At 35.8% G+C, this 19422-nt stretch overlaps 1 protein-coding gene across 50 annotated transcripts in view; it reads right to left on the bottom strand.

Annotated features, from left to right (window-relative positions):
* Nucleotides 1-19129, bottom strand: part of LOC114659860 (mucin-19-like) — an 83761-nt gene extending 64632 nt beyond the window's left edge. For 49 of the 50 annotated variants that reach the window (XM_051920842.1, XM_051920883.1, XM_051920997.1 and 46 more), the window contains exons 1-12: nt 19048-19129; nt 18362-18388; nt 17213-17236; nt 12748-12783; nt 11715-11747; nt 9006-9035; nt 7872-8103; nt 7464-7593; nt 5521-5584; nt 5183-5280; nt 2056-2263; nt 12-131 (exon numbers count right to left, since the gene is read on the bottom strand). In XM_051920842.1, the coding sequence (XP_051776802.1) occupies nt 12-131; nt 2056-2263; nt 5183-5280; nt 5521-5584; nt 7464-7593; nt 7872-8103; nt 9006-9035; nt 11715-11747; nt 12748-12783; nt 17213-17236; nt 18362-18388; nt 19048-19096 (1051 nt within the window). In that variant the 5' untranslated portion in view covers nt 19097-19129. The remainder of the gene's footprint in view (nt 1-11; nt 132-2055; nt 2264-5182; nt 5281-5520; nt 5585-7463; nt 7594-7871; nt 8104-9005; nt 9036-11714; nt 11748-12747; nt 12784-17212; nt 17237-18361; nt 18389-19047) is intronic. The other variant, XM_051920942.1, reaches the window with a different exon arrangement.
* Between the last annotated feature and the right edge of the window lie 293 nt (nt 19130-19422).

The following is a 19422-nucleotide window of genomic DNA, read 5'->3' as shown; positions in this document are numbered from 1 at the left end:
TGGTTTCTTACCATATGGACATTGACAAGTGCTTATTTGTGAGTCATCAGAAAATGTTGGATTGGAGCATGTCTTGGGGACAGCTGGACCAGCCTCACTGTAAATCATGTTACCAGGGCAGGAAGGTTCATCTGTGAATTGTGCACAAATAATAAAATATTATGAATATACAGCATATTATATATATATATATATATATATATATATTTATATATATATATATATATATATATATATATATATACACACACACACACACACACACATTTGCATTTCTTAAAAGCATAGACACCCATTTGTTATAATAATTGTAGTTTTTCAGTCTTCTGTAGTATGATCATATAATATGGCTATATAGAGTAGGTATAATTAGGTCCATAAGTATTTGGACAGTGACACAATTTTCATAATTTTGTCTCTTTACACCACTAAAATGAATATGAAGCAAAGCAATCAAAATGTGATTAAAATATAGACTTTCAACTTTAATTCAAGTGGTTTAACAAAAATATTGTATGAGACATTTTTTACATGATCCCCCCTATTTTCAGGGGTTCAAAAGTATTTCGACAAAACTAACAAAATCATACATATAATGATCATTTTCAGTATTTGGTTGAAAATTCTTTACAGTCAATGACTGCCTGAAGTCTGAAACCCAGAGCCATCTCCAAGTGCTGGGATTCCACCCTAGTGATACTTTGCGAGGCCTTTAATACAGCTGTCTTCCTTTGCTGCTTATTTGTTGAACTTTCTGCCATCAGTTTTGTCTTCGACAAGTGAAATGCATGTCCAGTTGGGATGATGTCAGTTAATTTGACTTGGCCATTGAAGAATATTCTACTTCATTACTTTGAAAAGCACTTTCTTTGCTTTCACATGATGTTTTGGCTCATTGTTCATATGTACTGTGAAGCATCGTCCTGTCAGTTTTGCAGCGTTTGGCTGAATCTGAGCAGATGTTATAGCCCTATACACTTCAGAAAGCATCCTGCTACTTCTCCCACAGAATAAACATAAACACTAGTGTCGGACTTCCATTCACAGCCATGCATGTCATGCCATAAAACAGTCTCCACCATGTTTCACAGATGATGTGGTTTTCATTGGATCATGAGCCATTTCTTCTCTTTCCATACTCTTCTCTTTCCAACATTCTGGTACATATTGATCTTTGTTTACTTTGTCCAAAGAAGCTTGTTCCAGGACTGGACAGGCCTTTAAAAAAATGTTTCTGGCAAAGTCTAATCTGTCCTCCTTATGCTTGAGATTTGCCAGTGGTTTGCATCTTGTGGTAAACCCTCTGTCTTTACTTTTATGATATTTTTCTCTTGATTGTCAACCTTGGCAATGATAGGTCTACCTCCTAGAGAGTTCTCTTGGTTTGGTTACATGTTGTGAAGGGGTTCTTCATCGTCAAGGACAGAATTCTGCAATCATCCAGGACAGTTGTCATTCTGTGGTTTTCCAGACCTTCTGGTGTTGCTGAGTTCACCAGTGTGTTTCTTCTTTTTAAGAATGTACCAAATTGTTGATTTAACCACTCCTTGGATTTCTGCTATGTCTCTAAAGGATCTGTTTTGTTTTTTCAGCCTAATTATGGCCTGCTCTGGACAGCTCTTTGAATCTCATATTGAGAGTTCACAGTGACAGTGTCCAAATGCAAATTTCACACTTGGAATCAATTCCAGAACTTATACCTGCTTAACAATTAATGAAATAATGGGGGAACTGTTCCCACCTGGCTATGGAACACCTTTTCAGTCAACTGTATATACTTTTGAGCCCCTGGAAATGGAAGCGCTATGCAGAAAAATAGCTGTCATTCCTAAACGGCTCATATAACATTTTTGATAAACCCCTTAAACTAAACTGAAAGGATACACTTCAATCACAAAATGATTGCTTTATTTAAAATCCATTGAGGTGGCTTACAGAGCCAAAAATTATGAAAATTGTGTCACTATCCAAATATGTATGGATTTGACTGTATAGTTACTGTATTGGTAAATATTAAAAATTAATTTTGATTAAATATTTAATTATTTCTCTTACCACAATGCTGAGAATCTCTCCATGTTGGTGAAAGTGTTGCAATACCATCACTTGGACACTGCCTGACTATCTCCTCAAAAATGGCACATGCACACTTGGCTGGATTTGCACAGTGACATGTGTCTTGTCCACAGAGTTCCATGTATGGCCAGATTAAGTCATAAGGCAGACAGGGGAAAAAGTTGTACGAAATAGCATTCTGGCACATCTAAAAATATGAAAAAAATATAAAAATCATTATTAATATGTAGTGGGCTAAAATATAATAACTACACATCAGTTTTAAGATCGTATAAACTGCCTTCCCAAGACGGACAGCACATAAAAACTCTGGCAATTGCTATAAATGATATTAATTCGTTTGAGAAGTTGTATTATGTTTTTATTGACAAAGTAAAATGAATAATAAATTTAGAATTTTAATTATATTTTACAATGCCATTGAATTGATAGATTTAGAACATCAATAAAACTAGATTTATAGAAAATCATATACTAATGTTTTAAACTGAAATTAGAGTAACTGGCACCAAAAATCATTACTTTAAATAATTCTTCAATAATTCTTGAAAACGGCAGTGTGCTAGAATGAAAGCTTTGTATACGGTGTGCTTTTGTATTGCTGATAGCTTGTGCATGTTAAATAAAGTATTGGCTTCAAAATACAGCGTAGCCAATGCAACTTACAATTATCCATCCATCCATTTTCTAACCCGCTATATCCTAACACAGGGTGACGAGGGTCTGCTGGAGCCAGTCCCAGCCAGCACAGGGCACAAGGCAGGAACAAATCCCAGGCAGGGCAACAACTCACCGCAGGACACACACAAACACACCCACACACCAAGCACACACTACCGCCAATTTAGAATCACCAATCCACCTAACCTGCATATTTTTGGACTGTGGGAGGAAACCGGAGCACCCGGAAGAAACCCATGCAGACACGGGGAGAACATGCAAACTCCATGCAGGGAGGACCTGGGAAGCAAACCCAGGTCTCCTTACTGTGGGGCTTCAAGGCATTTTTGAAAAGACAAACTGATTTTGGACCTTATATGTGCTCAGCACAAGCTAATAAATATGAAATGGAAATAATAATTTGGAGAAAATTACACGGACATGTTGCTAAACTGGGAAAATAGAGGCCACTGAAATATATTAACACAATAATTCTGTGGAGTGTTTAGTTGTTGCGGACTCGTATGTGTAATAAAGTGTTCTGCTTATGAATGAATAATTCCATTTCAAGTGTGAATCTTAGTCACAGCTCATGTTGATAATAAGGATATTTTATGTTGGTACAGCATCAGGCATCCTAAAATGACTGATCCTTCTTAAACATTGCTAAACATCAGTTCCTAATTTAGACTTAGTGAGGCTGTAAGCTGTATAAAGCTTGTTAAAAAGTTATACCAGAAGCTCTCACAAAGGTGCGTACTAAAGCAGAATGCCACAAAAAAACTGAAAACATATAAGTGCCTTTTAATTATTTAATAGCAAGACATCTAAAGTGAAAAATACAAATTATTCTCAAATAAATACATTTACTGATTACATATTTAAAACTACAGCATACATAACAAGCTACATAAAATTTTAAAAGCAAAAAAAAAATCTGAAATTTTGTGATGCCCCTTTAAATTGTGAGCCCTAAAGTGTAGCTTGTATAAATCCACTAGTGCTCAGCATACTGCATAAAGGGCTATCCTGTGACTTCATGCTTAAGTATAAATAAACGTGTTTGAGGGCAAATAACATGTGCATTGAATTGCCAATATGTTTAGAGACTGCAGAAGTTCAACCTACAATGGTGAACAAAAAGTGCAAGAGTGTATGAGGTAAGCTTTCAATGGCATGCAAGTGAAATTATTTTTCTTTTTTGTTCTTTTATTAAATACTTGTGTCTTGTATGTTTCAAGAAAGTGCAGACATAAAATATTTCCAAATTAAAAGTGTCACTTATTGTGTGCGGTGGCACAGTGGTAGCGCTGCTGACTCGCAGTTAGGAGACCTGGGTTTGCTTCCCGGGTCCTCCCTGCATGGAGTTTGCATGTTCTCCCTGTGTCTGTGTGGGTTTCCTCCCACAATTCAAAAACATGCAGGTTAGGTGCATTGGCAATTCTAAATTGTCCTTGGTGTGTGTCCTGCAGTGGGTTGGCACCCTGCCCATGACTGGTTCCTGCCTTGCACACTGTGTTAGTTGTGACTGGCTCCAGCGGACCCTTGTGACCCTGTAGTTAGGAGACTGACTAACTTATTCTGTGCTTGTGTTTCTTTATGTTTACTTGTGTAGATTTTTAAGTTGTTCACTTGTAGTAGATCATTTACTGAGGTGATCTTGTATGTTATTTTACCTTATTACCACATACACAAAGATATACAAGTTATGTTAATTGAAAAGAAAATTTTACATTAATTTATATTATGTCATGTTCACAATGAATTATACTTTCCATGGTGTGGACTGGGGCGGCACGGTGGTGCAGTGGGTAGCGCTGCTGCCTCGCAGTTGGGAGACCTAAGGACCTGGGTTAGCTTCCCGGGTCCTCCCTGCATGGAGTTTGCATGTTCTTCCCGTGTCTGCATGGGTTTCCTCTGGGCGCTCCAGTTTCGTCCAAAGACATGCAGGTTAGGTGGATTGGCGATTCTAAATTGGCCCTAGTGTGTGCTTGGTGTGTGGGTGTGTTTGTGTGTGTCCTGCGGTTGGTTGGCACCCTGTTCAGGATTGGTTCCTGCCTTGTGCCCTGTGTTGGCTGGGATTGGCTCCAGCAGACCCCCGTGACCCTGTGTTTGGATTCAGCGGGTTGGAAAATGGATGGATGGATGGTGTGCACTGTGAAGAAAATTATTTAAAATAATCCTTGAAGTATTAGTGTCAAAACCATGCTTCTTACTTTAGTCAAATTTAGACTCGGTGAGCTAATAAATGTCTTTGGAATGTATAAGGAAATCAGTAGCCAAAAAGACATGTAAAATTTGGACCAGGTCACAGAAGCTGACAGGAAGAAGCACTGACCACCACATTAATTGATTTTTGCCTGAGTTTTGTTGGAATAGTATTTAAAGAAATTAATCTGACATCCTACTATCCATTATTTTTTCTTTGCTATTACTAAACTCTTACCGTAGTGGTTTCATCACAGTTAGATTCAGAAGTTTCAGTTTCACAGCTTTCCTCTGTAGCAATTTTGTTGTCCTCTATTAGCTGCTGTAGGTCACTGTCTAAAATAAAAAAAAAAATCAGCATTACTGTCATCCTGGTTAGGGTATTTTAAAATGCAAAGTCCAACAAAATATAAATTTACAGATATAATATGAATCCTCTGTTTTATAATTAACTAAGGAAGATTATACTTCCAAAACATCCTTTTTTAATCTAAATTGATTTTTTCTTTTGTTTCCTCTTAGCCTTCAATTCTTAGTTAGTTCTATTTGTGTAATAGCTGTCAAACAATTTATTACCATCAACACCGTATTTTCCACAAAGTCCAGCTGTTTTTCCACGGTAGTCTTTACGAAGTTGCACCTGTAGGAAAATGAAACCCAAAAGATTTAAAACATTTCCATAGTGCATGTTCATAGGCTTTTCTTCTTTTTCTGGGCACACAGTGATTCTTAATTCATCATAATCAAGGGATATTGATTGTGTTAAATAATGACCAGTTGCAAATGTCTTGTTTATGTCAACTCTGTGGCCAAGTACAACTGAGAATGTTAGCCTTTTACTTTTTTGCTTGCTCAACTCCTTGAGCTGAATAAAGTCACTTCCAATAGGTGCCTCTGATACAGATGATCACTGCTTTCCTCTAGCAGAGGTATTAACCACATTATTGAAGATTTGTACAACATGCAAAATCTGCATTATTTTGTATTTCTTTAATTTTCTCCTGTATAGTTATCTTAAACTCAGTTTATTATCGAATGCAATATTCTTGCTTTTCTTAGTTGTAAATTAATGCTTCCTATTAAAATTATCCTAAAATCTGATTAAGCAAACCCGAGTTTCTTTTGTGTTGTACTGTGCTTCTAGGTTACTTTTTTTATTATTACTCCTTGAAAGCAAATATAGACATTTCAAAGCTTTCTGTTCTTACCCTGGGCACACTTTTCTTTAATGTCTGTATTTTCATAATTGGTCAGGGTTAAGCTTGGTCAGGGTTTAGCTGTAGATCATCACATTGTAGTGTTTCAGTGGCCAAGTTTATAATGCTGTCATCTATGAATGCATAATGAGGCTGGCTATTGTTAGTACTAATTAAATCTCTAATAAATAACATCCAAATTGGGATACTAATAAACAGACATGTTTTTTTTTCAGAGATATCGAACAATAAACAAGCTATCCTCATTATTCAGTTTTATTACAGTACTTTCCACTAGTACTTCATGCTTAAATGAGAAAGCAGCTAACATTGTGAAGCTCAGCACCAAATAGGAGGCAAACTAAAAGAGCAATCTAAAACTGATGATTTTAGCAAATCTGTTGTCTCTGTAAATAAGCAAAAGTTTTAATAATTTCTGGGTAGATTGCATTACTGTGAATAAAAGAGGTGAAAGTGAATTCCACCTGAAAAGATGACAATTAAGAAATGACTCTTAGCTTTCTATCACAAGAGTTAAATCATGTTTTTTTAAATTTTAAGAGAATGTATTATTAAATTTTGTTTTCCGATTAGTAGGCTCTATGTTTCCATTACCATTTTCAAAGTCACAACCTATGGATTTAACTATCATTTGTACCAGTCTCTTTCTTTTTCTTCTTCTTCTTCATTTGGCTACTCCCATTAAGGGTTGCCACAGCAGATCATCTTCTTCCATATCTTTCTGTCCTCTGCATCTGTTACACCCATCATCTGCATGTCCTCTCTCACCACATCCATAAACCTTCGCTTAGACCTTCCTCTTTTCCTTTTCCCTGGCAGCTCTATCCTTAGCATCCTTCTCCCAATATACCCAGCATCTCTCCTCTGCACATGTCCAAACCAACGCAATCTCGCCTCTCTGACTTTGTCTCCCAGCTGTCAAACCTGAGCCGACCCTCTAATGTACTCATTTCTAATCCTATCCATCCTTGTCACACCCAATGCAAATCTTAGCATCTTTAACTCTGCTACCTCCAGCTCTGTCTCCTGCTTTCTGGTCAGTGCCACCGTCTCCAACCCATATAACATAGCTGGTCTCACTACCGTCCTGTAGACCTTCCCTTTCACTCTTGCTGATATCAGTCCGTCACAGATTACTCCTGACACTCTTCTCCACCCATTCCACCCTGTCTGCACTCTCTATTTCACCTCTCTTCCACAATCCCCATTACTCTGTATTTTTACCAGTAATTTGAATAATTTGCATCATCCACTTTAAATTTAAAACAATAATAGAGCATCTGTAGAAATAAAATAACTTACCCAGACTTTATCTACTTCATCATCATTAGTATCCCAAAACACTGACAAAAATCCCCTTCTGCTCTCAATTCTTTTATAAATTCCAAAATTGTTGACATGGATGGATTTGTGGTCATAAGGAAGAGAAACTCTGTGATTTAGAAAATTATTTGTTAAAAAGAACTGCAGATGTTATTAGACCAATGTTTAAGTGTACATAACTAAGGCAAAAGTTAACAAAAGTGAAATAATTTCAGTTGATGCAGCATAAATTAATCATCATATCTGAAAAGTATCAGAAATTTTCATTAGCTAAAAATAAAATAATTTATTTGAGAAATTACTTGAGTGTACAAATGATGTCCCTGAAGATTCACATGTATATGAATTATACAATGATATATGGCATACAACATTAAAAACACTAACCTTTCCCCATCAACCATTATGTTGCCATTTTCAATAACTGTCTCAGTTTTGTCTATAGTAACTTGAATTTTAGTAAATGTGCCATTCATGTCTCGCTTGATTATAATATCAAATTCAGCATTGCTTGAGGCAGAGTCAAAACGGCTTAAGACAAAGGTGCAGGTTGATTGCAAGTAGTAAAGGGTGCTGTTGAATGTTTTAATGGATCCAGTTCCAAATACACTGCATTCATCTAAAATCAAAACATATTAAAAATTAATAAAGCCAACATAGACAAATTACATGTATTAATAAAAATATTAACCACCTTAGTGTCAACCCCCAGCATAACTCAGGCACGAAATTCTGTGTAATTACTGTTAAACCCGAGTCTGATTGGTGGTGACACTAATGTCTGCTTTGACAGTGTTAAGCCTGAATAACTCTTGGAATAGTATTCTGCTGTCATCTTGAGAAGAAAATCATGCAAAGAAATCATAAATATTTCTATATGTTTTGACACTCTAAGTTAACTCATCAATATTCATTAGTGGTTCAGATTCTTCTACCAAAACACAATTGTGTGTAAACGAGAAGCTGTAATGCCAGTGTTAGAATAAGATAAAACTGAACCTTTAGTTGAATCAAGCAATAGTGATTACAATATGATACGGTCATCAAACCAGATAGTGAAACTGTTGCACGTGGCACTTTATGACTGAACCATCATGATATGCCTGGTGACCTCAGTTGTGTAATGCTGCAGTGGGGTACAAGTAAGTGCAATCAAGTAGACAGACAAGAAATACATTAAACCCTTAAGCACTGTTCAGAATGCAGAAACTGTTCTTTAGGGGGAGTATGGAAGTCTCTAAGCCTTGTGCTGTGATAGCTTACAGTAACACAAGGGACGCATCGATTGTGTGTATCAGGCATTGTCATTCTACCCTCTCGTGCTCAAGCATCAGAAAAAATATTGTAAGAAAAGTGTTCAAAGAAACATTCATCTACTGTCCTGAATACAACATTGGGCTGTGTGTTGGTGGCTGCTCCTTCAAGAAGAAATAGTTCAGCGTTATAAAAAAGTATTACATCTTAAATTATTGGTTGTTTTTTTAGTTTCTTTAGTTTAGGTGAAAGTGTAATTTTACTCACCCACATCTGATGGCACATCAGGCATGTCATCTGAAATAAAAATAGAGATAATGCGTTACAAATGTTGAAAATGAATCTGTCAATGTGAAAAAATAGTCAAATAGGGTAGATAAATGCCAAAGAGAACTAACTGAGTAAAAACTATCAACTCTTTCAGTTAAACTTTTACCATGACATTTTCATCAAAATAAAATAAACAATTTTTGCTTAATTTATAGAAATATTCAAATTGAAATAAACTGCTCAAAGAAAAATTAAAGGAACACTTTAAAAGCACCTCAAATCTCAATTGAGAAAAAAAATCCTTCTGGACATCTATACTGATATCGACTGGGTAATGTGTTAGGAACAAAAGGATGCCACATCGTTTGATGGAAATGAAAATTATCAACCTACAGAGGGCAGAATTCAAGGACACCCTGAAAATCAAAGTGAAAAAATGATGCGGTAGGCTAGTCCATTTTGCTGAAATTTCATGGCAGCAGCTCAAAATCGTACTCAGTAGCTTGTATGGCCCCCACGTGCTTGTATGCATGCCTGAAAACATCGGGGCACACTCCTACTGAGACGACGGATGGTGTCCTGGGGGATCTCCTCCTAGATCTGGACTAGGGCATCACTGAGCTCCTGGACAGTCTGAGGTGCAACCTGGTGGCGTCAGATGGAGCGAAACATAATGTCACAGAGGTGTTCTATTGGATTTAGGTCAGACGAGTGTGGGGGCCAGTCAATGGTATCAATTCCTTCATTCTTCAGGAACCGCCTGTATACTCTCGCCACATGAGGACAGGCATTGTCATGCACCAGGAGGAACCCAGGACCCACTGCACCAGCTTAGGATCTGACAATGGGTCCAAGGATTTCACCCGATACCTAATGGCAGTCAAGATGCCGTTGTCTAGCCTATAGAGGTCTGTGCGTCCCTCCATGTATGTGCCTCCCCAGACCTTTACTGACCCATCACCAAACCAGTCATACTGAATGATGTTACAGACAGCATTACATTCTCCACGGCTTCTCCAGACCCTTTCACGTCTGTCACATGTGCTCAGGGTGAACCCGCTCTGTGAAAAGCACAGGGTGCCAGTTGTGGACCTGCCAATTCTGGTATTCTATGGCAAATGCCAATCAAGCTCCACAGTGCCGGGCAGTAAGCACAGGACCCACTAGAGGAAGTCGGGCCCTCAGGCCACCCTCAGGAAGTCTGTTTCTGATTGTTTGGTCAGAGACATTCCCTCCAGTGGCCTGCTGGAGGTCATTTTGTAGGGCTCTGGCAGTGCTCATCCTGTTCCTCCTTGCCCAAAGGAGCAGATACCGGTCCTGCTGATGGGTTAAGGACCTTCTACGGCCCTGTCCAGCTCTCCTAGAGTAACTACCTGTCTCCTGGAATCTCCTCCATGTCCTTGAGACTGTGCTGGGAGAGACAGCAAACCTTCTAGCAATGGCACATATTGATGTGCCATCCTGGAGAAGTTGGACTACCTGTGCAACCTCTGTAGGGTCTAGGTATCACCTCTTGCTACCAGTAGTGACACTGACCGTAGCCAAATGTAAAACTAGTGAAAAAATAGTCAGAAAAGATGAGGAGGGAAAAATGTCAGTGGCCTCCACCTGTTAAACCATTCCTGTCTTTGGGGTCGTCTTATTGTTGCCCCTCTAGTGCACCTGTTGTTAATTTCATTAACACCAAAGCAGCTGGAATTGATTAACAACCCCCTCTGCTAATTAACTGACCAGATCAATATCCCAGACATTTCACTGACTTGATGCTATACTTGGATTAAAAAGTGTTCCTTTATTTTTTTTGAGCAGTATACTTTGCATTCAGACAAAACAGGGGTTAGTATCAAGTGCACTTTATAATATCTTTTAAATTGTAATTACCTGCAAATAAAAGTGTAATAAAGTATTGAGCATTGCAGTTTTTAATCCAAAGCATTATCAAAATTGTTGTAGTCATTTAGCTCTATATTATTTTGGTTTTGTCATTGTTTGTGGATGTGAGGTTAAAATGGATAATTGTCAAAAGACAATTTTTAACATGCATTTCTGAAAATATTTTACATTATCAACTATGAACATGAGTAATGGTACTATTATAAACCTCACTTTGTCTTTATTTGATATGTGCATGCACGTTTCTGGCCATCCATCCATTTTCTGAATTTGCTTATTCAGGGTAATGAACTGCTGAAATGTAAGATGGCAGCTCAGTCAGAACATAGGAGCAAACCTTGGACAGAGTACATTTTAGTTGCAGGATACGCTCATGCACCCATCCATTTTAACTCACATGAACAATTAACAAAAAGGTTGCACCAACAGACTCATTTGTGGTGATGCTATGTAGATTGAGAGTACACGTCCAGACTTTGCATGGTAAGTACAATACAAGACAAAGGGGAAAAACACATTAAATTGCCATGAATATTAATAAAAATTTTATTTCATACTGATTGTATTACTCCTGTATTAGATTCCTAAACTAACCAGTGGGAATCAAGACTTCGACATCTATTAACATAATTTTCACACCAAATGAGATGTATATACTCAAGTTCAGGACTGGAAGTGAGGTTTAATCGTACAGTATAATCACATTCGCTTATGCATACTTACGCACTTAGGAAATGTTAGCAAAAATAAACATAGAGTTAGTTTCTGTACAAAGTTTGTGCTGAGTAGATTAGCTCTATTTTATTTGCTTACCAGGTGAGATTGTAGGTGGTGCAGTGGGATTGACTAAAAAAAAAAAGTAATATATTTTAGATAGATAGATAGATAGATAGATTATACTGCAGAAAAACATTTCTATAAAAACATTATACTCATACAGTAGTCTTTTAATCATAACCTTATTAATTTATATGCTGTATATAGAGGGTTGCCCAGAAAGATCTATAACAAAGGTTTTTTTACTGCTAGTAATTTATTATAGAACTGTTTGAACATACATTTAAGATGACTAGATGGATTTTCTACCCTCTTTTTTATGCAATTCTTCACAGCCTGAAAAACCATGTGTCCCCTTCCTATTCCAGTCTAAATCCTAAATTGCAGCCTGTTCCTCACTAGCAGATTCATCACATCCAAACCTTGACCTTTTTCAGACACCAGAGTTTTTCAAACCCAAGGTCTAACAGTGCTTTTATGGACATTATTGTCACCATAAAGTTTATGATTATTATGTATTATTTGGCTGATCCCTTTATCCAAGGAGACTTAGAACATTTGAGATACAATTGGATACATTTATTTTTATTTTTCCTATTGGAGGTGAAGTGGTGGTCACACAGTGTCAGTAGCAGGATTTAAATCCACAACCTCATGGTTTGTAGTCCAAAGCCTCTATGCCACTTTGCCTGCCACCTGTGAGAATTTCTTGCTAATTTCTTTGCTGTCTCAAGAAATTCAATAAGACAGTTTTTAAAAATGTGTTAAACCATACAACACCATTTTGAAGGCCAACTGTGCATTTACTTGGAAATGGATTATACTGTGCCTTTACAGTAGTAATTGGATAATTTCAAATTAACCACATAATAAGATACAGAAATTTCTTGGACAACACTCTTAGTGTTTTAGTCAGTTAGGAGCATTAGAATATGTGGATGGTATATGAATATGTATGTAATTAGGTACAAAAAATAATAATGTGATTATAATAACTCAAGCTTATATGAGGGAAGCCTGAAAATATAAAAAAACATTTTGGTGCAATAGAATTTTCTCAGTTACTTACCACCATATTCACCAGATCCACTGTCAAAACCACTACCTATTAAAAAAAAGATTATTTTAATCATACCAAAATGATAAAAAATATTTATGGCTAAAAGGTATATATTGAAATATTCTAAATTTAACACAACTTGTATACAATCATTTTTATTTTTTCCTAATATTGATCTATAGTATGTCATTTGTTTTTAGATTTAATCTAAAGCCACTTCATCAGATTGATTGATATTTCTGAACTGATCTGGTGACTTTCTTACTTTGCTTCCTAAAACATAAGGTTTAATAGTGTCAGTAACCCCAAAGGAATAAAGATTACACCATACAGGAAATGCACCGCAAAATTAGCAGCTTGCTTTCATACTAACCTACTAATCGTAATCACAAAATCTTTCAAATTTGCTCTCTACATTAACAAAATCAATTACTTTACTACGTTACCTAATAGCATGCATTTAGTTATATTAATATGCCACTGGTTTACAAACCTAAAGAAATTAGAAAAAATAATAGTTGGATATGATATTTAATTTAATTTTAAAAGTCTGAATGTTTAATTTGTTAAAAAAACACTTTTACCTTTGTAGACAACAATCTGACTATTTTTGACAGTTTACAAATGCACACATTACAGATGCTGTGGTGGGCCTGCGCCCTGCCCAGGGTTTGTTTCCTACCTTGCACCCTGTGTTGACTGGGATTGGCTCCAGCAGACCCCCATGGCCCTGTTGTTAGGATATAGCGCGTTGGATAATGGATGGATGGATGGATGGATGGATGGATGGATGGATGGATGGATGGATGGACATTACAGATGGGAATTTGTCAGTTACATCTATATATCCCTCTTTTGCAGTGAGCAAAATAAGGACATTAGGATCGAAAGTCTGTTCTGTTATTATCAGGCATAAGACAGAACATTTAAATTGCAAGATGTAAATGCATAAATCAATGTGATTAATAATTATTGGCATACATTTCTCTTGCTTTGAGTAGTTTTATCAGTATGCTTAAGTAGTTCTTTCCATTAGAAAACCTAACTGCTCATTGAATATGTAATCAGTTGCTCAGTAGCCTGGGAAAGCATTCCAGAGATTAGGGATTAATATAAGGTTTTTATGTGAAAGAGCCATGTATAGTAAATAATTAAGCTTTTAAATTAAGAACATCCACTTGTAAACCATGCATAATAATTAGAACTTTAGTATTAAAACTAATCATTTAAGTTACAACATTAAAAGAAATGTTTTGGCATTTTGATCAGCTATTCAACTATGTAATGTTGTACTAACATAAATAGTTTAAATTCAAAAACATGAAAAGCAAGTAGGCAAAAATAACAAAGCATTAGCACTTGCCATTTTGAGTAATGACAGAATGTGACTTCAATTGTTCTCAAGAACATTTCAAATTCTTTGCTAAATTGCTTGGATTCACTGTAATTGTTCTGTGTCATTGAAGTCTCAGATGAATATGATAAAGCTGTTGTTTGAAATCTCTGGAATTTTCTCCATTGTTTTATGCTGAATTATTGTTTCTAAGGTGTTGGAATTACCGTCATTTTGAAATATGAATCCTTGACATTATGATCTTCTGTAGTCAATACAATGTGCTGTTGCGTGATCTGCCACTACGGTATTTAACTTGAGCAAAGTACATTAATCAGTTTATTCTTTCGAAGTATTACTATTTTGTATAACTACTTCCAGTTACAATTAATGTTGTCCCGTTTCCGTATTCTATTATCATTGTTAAGCATTGAATAAAAAGTGATATTTAATAAAGGTATCAAAAGAAGATAGGATATGCATGGTGTTGTTTTACATTGATTGTATTATCCTTACAACACTGATTTGAGCTGAACAGTATGGAAAGTTGGTTGATAAGTTGAATATTTTATCTGTTAAATCACACAGCTCTGTTGCAGTTCTCTTTACCGGAAATGTAGCTACTTTGTAATTTTTCTGCTTAATCATCTAACTCTAATGTTTTTGAGAGTAGCACAGTGTTTAGTACTACTGTCTCACAACTACAAGTTCCTTTCTTTGAATTCTGGACCAGTCATTGTGTGTTACAGCTTTTATGGTTCCCCTGTGTTTGTGTGGGTTTTTCCTCTGGATACTTTAGTGTTCCTCACACATCCTAAAGATGTGCAGGATATGTAAACTGGCCCTTTGTAAGTTAGTGTGCTCGGTGATGGTCTGGTGGTAGCTACATTCAGGGTTGGCCCCTACCTTGAACCTGATGTTGCAACGACAGACTCAAGCTGCCCCCCAACTGTTTTTTTATAGGAAAAGGAATATTCTGGAGTACTGTTAATCACTTGATCCACAAAAATACTTTTAATTTAAATGGTCATTTTTGTAAGCTTTGATTAAAACAGAATCTAAAATTACCTGAAATAATGTTACCTGATTTTGGTCTATTCTAGTCTGCCTTTACTTTGGAAATGTTGAATGAGCATTACTACACCCTTAGGTCTTAGATTAAATTTCTTGCCAGTAACTTGAGCCAAATATCTATAGAAGAACAACTCATTCTGCTAATTGATGTTGGAATTTCTGTTTCCACTCGATTTAAAATTGTTTAAAGGAAGTACTTAAATTTCAGAAATGTGTTCACTTTTTAACTCTGTACACTTTTGTGATACCATAAAAAATAAATGAACAATTACTCAGTTCAAAAATGAAAACATTTTATAATTGTTTTCTCATAAGCTATGCTTTAAATCAGGTATGCTCAATGGAGGTCTTAATTAGATTTATGGAGGTTTGTTTGTGTCCATATTAAATGATTTTTCTGGAGTCTGTACATGATCAGAGGTCCTTATCCTCAGTCCTGAAGAACTACGGCATCAGTAGATTTTCTTTTAGTCTAAAGGTTTAGACTGAACCCTCAGTATTTGTACTCCAAATTTCGATATCCATTTCACTGAATGCATTGATATGTGCTCAATATTATTGACATGGATTGTGTTATAGGCTAGTAGATTTCTTGTCCCCATTTGTTGTTTCTTACTGATATATAATTGAACCTAAAATTTCCTTTAAAAAGCAGGCAACTTGCAGTAAATAAGCAGAACTGTGAAGGATAATTAATATAGCTCACCTACAGGACAGACATTTGTGATTTACTCCTTCAGCAGTTGTGTGACATCAATCCAACTTTCATAAAACTCTTCAAATGAAATGAAACTTCTTATTGTTCTGTTAACAAAAGGTTCTAAATTTGACTCATTTTGTCTAGTAGAAAACTGGCCGGAAGCCAAGAGCAGCTGTAACATAACTCAGGTGAACAAAATTTGATTGCCATTCTATGACAGAGCCTACACAGTAGTGGACAATGAGGTCATTTGTATGCTAGCAAGAAACAGAACAGCTTCTCTTTCCAATTATATGTTTGTAATTCCAATAGTACTGATGATTATGGTCATAAAATGAATCCATATATTTTCCTAACTCTCTTATCCACAGCAGTGTTGTGGGGTTGCCGGAGCCCATCCCAGCAATCACTAGGTGCAAGGCAGAAACAATCACTGGACAGGGCATTAGTTCATAGCAGGGTGAAAATACATACACACACACACAATGGCCAATTTGGCATCACTAATCCACCTAATCTGCTTGTTTTTGGATTTTGCGAGAAGAGGAGAGCACCCACAGAAAACCTATACAGACATGGGGAGAACATGCAAACTCCCAGTACCCAGGACACAAACCCCAGTCTCCTTACTGTAAGGCAGCAGTGGTACCACTGCACCACCTCATAAAATTAATATTCAGAAATAATTTAGTGACTATTTTTTTTTTAATTCTGAGTATATCACAGGTACTACTTTAAACAATGATTTAATTCTAAGCCTGACTACCCTGCTGTAACTAGCTGAGTGTCATTCACGTGAGATCAAGTACAGTCATATTCTTTCTGCAAGTGCAGATGCAGGATACTTGACAAGCAGTACTTCTAATACTCCAGTAGGTGGAGCACAGACCCTATCCTCAATGACTGACCTCAGTGGCTCTAAATATTCATATTAATTAGAAATAAGTTACTTTAGCTTAACATGAATCCTCTCAAGTTTATAGATCCAAGGAAGTACGCTCATTTAGGCAATTCTATGGCAATACAAGCTCACTCTTTTCACTAGTGTCTCAAAAATTATTCACTGCTTGCCATAATGAATGAGTGAGAAGCAGCAAAAAGGAGTACATTGGTGATTCAGTTTCATTCTTCATTCTGTCACTTTATCTATTTATTGGTATTCTCTGAAAAGCGCCACTTGACTGCAGTAATCTTCGCATTAAAACAGAAATTGAAACTTTTTTACCAGGATAGTGGCTATGTGCCTGTTTTATATAAGGATATAAAATTTTTGGTTCAGTTTGTAATCTACCAATAAAGAAATTATTAGCCGTAACATGCAAATGCACTGTAATAATTGAAGAAATGTAGCATTTAGTTTAACTTACCACCAGACCCACTCCCAATTTCACCTTAAATTAAAAACAAAGGAAAAAGATACTTAAAATCAAAATCCAATTTCAAAACATTCTACTTTGACAGCTTTTCAGCTTAGTATACTTTGTAAAGTAATGGTTTGAGAAAGTATTCTAGCACTTTACCACACTGGACAGCCTCTAAAAGAATTAATAAATATTAGTACATTTTATTTTAAGATGATTTGTTTTATTTTTACATGATCAATTGAAATCATCTATAAAACTATTCTTCATTTCAGTTCTACAATTGTTAAAAATTTAAAATCTAAGGAATGAAAAAGATGTGCGTGTTGATTCCCAAGTATGGTGTTACGGAAGCTGGTAAACAACTATTTCAGAAAGGTAACTGAGGAGTAACCAAAGCAGCTGAAGAGTAAACAAGGCAACTGCCTCTCCTTCAAGGAGTGAATTATCTGTGGACATTATGTACAGGCCAAACAAGTCAAATCGGTGCTTTTTGTTTTTCTGCTGCATTTTATGTTTAGTAAATAAGTTTCCTCATTTTTAGAATTTCTTTGTGCCTCTGTGTCTGAGGAGATGTTTAATTAACATAATGTTGTGATGGAGGAGGGTGGATATAATAAAGATAAACGTGTCTTAAGGTAAATATGTCTTTTTCAGTAAGATCACATGAATCAGTTACCACATTCATGCTTTGAGAAAATACAGAAAAACTTCAATAAAATACATATTATACAGGGCCATTAGCCCCAGGCTGAATGAAACTGTAGCTTGGGAGACACTCACAGGGCATGTCTACACGTTTATAGTCTGTACTGTGGTGAACAAAGCTAGAGAGTGCTGCACTCTAATATATAGGTTTTGGACCATTTCTAGAAACAACAAAGTTTATTTAATAAAGAATTGGACATCTGGTGTAAGTGCCTAGTCTAGTTAGAATAAAAAAATACATTGTAGCTATGTAAAACTGAATATTATAATTAGATTTTAGCATACAATATTAAAAATGAATGAATTTAAATGTTATTATTACTGTTTTGTTTATTGCCAAACATTGTAATCTTTCCATAAAATTAAATAAAATCATTTGTATGCTGCATATCTTTAAATAGTGACTGAAATTATGGCAAAGACAGTAAAACAGAATTTGAGACTTACCACTAAATCCACTAAAAGAACTGGCACCTAGAAAAGGAAAAGAAATTTAGCATCACAACATTTAACCCATACTTTTTTACTATTGTATTTTAATTTTTTATTTTTTTTATTTTATTGAGTGGGTAGGGTCTCATTCTAAATGGCCCACAAATCAGTAACAGGTCTTCTACCCACTTAAAAATGAAGTTTTAATTAATTTCTCTTGAAGAGCACTGATTATAATTTTCTGAACAGTCTTTTTAAATCATGCCTTGTCACTTTGATCAATTCCAATCACCAGCTCATTCCCAGGATTATATTTCATGTTTACTTTTCCTTTTAACTTGTAAATGCATTTAAAAAATTGTAAATAACACTAAGAATTGCTTAAGCAATTTTGTATTTAATGTATTAAAAAGCAAAAATTAATTTAACTGTTATAAAATATGTTTTTTCTTAAGTTAAAATAATTAGTAAATACAAAATTTCTGATTTTTTTATTAAACTTTTTCAGTTTTATCAGCTGCAAAGCTTTAATATTCACTTTCTTTTGACAGAAAATGTTGCCTTGAGCTGAAGTAAGGCATTTAACTGCTCCATACATATTACTTGAAGCTGATAACATTCCAGTTATTTATTTATTTATTTATTTTCTTAGCTGAGCTGTTTAAATTTGCTTTAGTCTAAAGCTTTTCATGGTTACTTACCTATGACTATTGAGAGCCCAAAGATGACAACCTTGAGTGGAAGCCCCATGGTGTGAAGGTACCAATCTCACACCCGAGCTAAGACTGCAGCAGGTGCCAACAAAGGCCCCTTATATGCACTCTCCATCGGCCACTATTATAAAGGCATGAGGAAGTAGACTGTATTGTGCAATTCACCTCTTCAGGTTAAACAGCAGTCTTCCAGAGGAAAGTAACAGCAGTCTTTAACTTGGAAGCGGGTGGGGGGTGGGGGGGTTGGAGAACATTATTATTTATTTATGTAGTTAAGTATTTATTTTTTTATTTTCACAAGTTTGACACCGGATCTAAATGATTAAAATTTGGGCTAGATTGTCTGAAGTAACTTGCAAGGAC

The sequence above is a fragment of the Erpetoichthys calabaricus genome, chromosome 1 (assembly GCF_900747795.2).
Source record: "Erpetoichthys calabaricus chromosome 1, fErpCal1.3, whole genome shotgun sequence".
In the NCBI taxonomy this organism is placed as follows: domain Eukaryota; kingdom Metazoa; phylum Chordata; class Cladistia; order Polypteriformes; family Polypteridae; genus Erpetoichthys; species Erpetoichthys calabaricus.
This window is presented reverse-complemented; position numbering and strand designations above follow the sequence as displayed.